Here is a 2534-nt window from a genome sequence, read left to right as displayed (position 1 = left end):
CTCATTTGTCAGGCAAAAAGCCCTGACATAAGGATCTATGCAGGCGATTTGAATGCTCTGAGCTCCTTGGAATCACACGTTGGCGGTCGATTCGGAGTCAAGGCTTATCGCACTGATAACGGACAGCGACTCCCTCAATTGTGTGCGATTCATCAACTGTTTCTGGCCCAAACGAATTTTTTGCCTAAACGTTCACATCACATAACCACCAACTGCAAATGAACCGTGGACAGATTTGGATCTCTTGGCGATCAGCCATTCCCTCTGGGACACAGCTCGATTCCGATCACGCCATGATGCGTGCACGCCTGACAGTCCGTTTTCCCACAGGTCCACAAAAGTCGGCAAGGCTCATGCTAATCCGCTGTCTTCGAAGAACTACCCTAGCTCAACAGCATCGATCTGAGCTAGCCCAACAACTTTCCAAAGTAAACCAATATTGTACTATCAGTAAGCATGTGGATAAAGCGTGGCAAGATGTGCCGTCTCTCCGACTTCTCTGATTCGGCCACAAGACCACTGGATGACGTCGAGATCGCTGTCCATGACGGATGCTAGGAAACTAATACCAGCATGTATCGACGGCGCACGCAAATCTCTCAAACGCCAACTAGTGAAGTGCATAAAGAAATACTGGGAACTCTGGTGGACATCAAAAGCTCGGGAGACGGAGAAGGCTTTTGCTACGGGAAACAGCCGTGCCCCACACCAAATGATACAATCAACTGATCCTAGGAGAGCAGCGGCCACTGAGAAGTGAGAAGGCATAAAGAGTGTACGGTCTGTATCCAGTCCTATACAAAAGAGACCCATCTGATAAAGCGAATTGCTGCTATATGGAACGAAGAGCAGGTTCCTGAAGGATGATGGATATCAGCAGCTATTCATACCTACAAAAATTACGCGGACGCTGTGTGCAAACCGCTGTGGCATATGCCTGATACCAATGACGTCAAAGGTGCTCTCTGGTCTTATCTTTCGAAGGTTGACTGAACATAGGGAGAAACAGATACGTAAAAACGAAGCTGCGTTCCGTCCTGCAAGAGGGTGCATCGATCATATCTTCATGCTTTGGCATATCCTAAAGCTGCTTTGAGCAACTAAAAATTCCTTGATCTGAAAGCTGTCATTGACTTTGTGAACCGTCAGAAGGTATGGCAGTGTCTTTTTAGCATTCGTGTCCTCCATAAATTCTTGACCCTTCTTAAGGCGCTGTATGCCGACTGCCGCGGCCGTGTGAAGGTCTACGGGAATCTCTTGCCTGAGTTCACCACAGGGGTCATGCGGAGCAGTCTAGATTTGAACAGTCAGGGTTTTTATTCTGTCTCTGCTGTTCCATATTTTGCCGATTATATGGTGGTAAGGAGAGAAAGGAGAAAAAGTATTTGGCCTTTTGCGAGGGTGATTACACTCTAATATTTGACGTTGTTGTGGAGCCGGCGTGATCTGGTGTGATCTGTGGGACAGTCAGGGCGTTCGAGCAAAACAACTAATTCGCGGCACGATTTCCCCGGAACCGACCCTTCCTGTTCTTTGTCAATGCCTTCTGCTCGCTCTTCTCTCTATGAAGGAATTCCAATGAGGACTTTGATTAATTCATGTGAGGAAGAGACATTTTTCTTATTCCCCACCATAGATAAAGAGATTCCGTCTTGACCTCGCCTTTTTGGTGCATAAATCTGACTTTCCTCTGGACTGGAAGAGGGCCGTACCGACGATGACTTAGTATAACATGTTTTTGGAGAAACATTTGCCCATGGCTAAGGATTTTCATCAACAAACAGGGTGTCGATCGTAGTTTTTCACTACTTTTTCTGAGCTGACCTATACTACTCCCCTGTTTTTGCTTTTACTAAACTTTTATGAGGTACCTCCTTCTGGTAGCCTTGACTGATGCTTGTCGGGGCACGTGCGTTACTCTATATTGCATCCTCATAAATCATGACTCAAAGCTTGGTCGTACTCCTCTTGTGGTGCAGATTTGTGGTTTTATGAATTTTCGGATTTATTCTTCTCTCCATTAAACCAGCTTTGACCTACAGGGTCACTCTAGCTTGACTCTGATGACTTGTTCCTTCGGTACTGCCACACTGTACAACAGGGCCTTCTTACTCCGTGGATCTAAGATGTCACATGATTTAACTTTACGTGCTACCCAAGAGTACGGGTAACCTCCTTCGGTTGAACATAATCGTAAGTTGCTTTTTGCATACTGGACAGTATGTTTCACATCCAGGAGAGTTCTTACGAGGATAAACCTGAACTAATTTGTCACAGTCAGTCATACCTACGCGTGATGGTCTGCCCACATAACGGATATTTCGGCTATTGTCAAGCAAGGGTCTTTCAGATACAAAGCAATAGGGCTGCGACATCTTTTAAGTGCATGACATCAATGCAGCCGAAACGAACTCGAAGGCTCACCTGCTTCTTCACTACGAAACCATTAACTTGGGCTTTGCTGGACTTCCCAGCTGTTCTCCCCTCTCCGTCGTCATTTCTGAATGTTTTCTCCCATATGGCCTTGGTGCGTG

The 2534-nt window shown here is 46.3% G+C and overlaps 1 protein-coding gene across 1 annotated transcript in view; it reads left to right on the top strand.

Moving 5' to 3' along the window:
• Positions 1 to 222, top strand: part of T265_02413 (hypothetical protein) — a gene marked incomplete at both ends in the record, with an annotated part of 5603 nt that extends 5381 nt beyond the window's left edge. Inside the window, one exon of the mRNA XM_009166646.1 lies at positions 44 to 222. Coding sequence (XP_009164910.1) covers positions 44 to 222 — 179 coding nt within the window. The remainder of the gene's footprint in view (positions 1 to 43) is intronic.
• Between the last annotated feature and the right edge of the window lie 2312 nt (positions 223 to 2534).

Source organism: Opisthorchis viverrini, assembly GCF_000715545.1.
Source record: "Opisthorchis viverrini unplaced genomic scaffold opera_v5_29, whole genome shotgun sequence".
NCBI classification, from domain to species: domain Eukaryota; kingdom Metazoa; phylum Platyhelminthes; class Trematoda; order Opisthorchiida; family Opisthorchiidae; genus Opisthorchis; species Opisthorchis viverrini.
The sequence above is the reverse complement of the archived record's forward strand: the minus strand, read 5'-3'. Positions and strand labels throughout refer to the sequence as shown.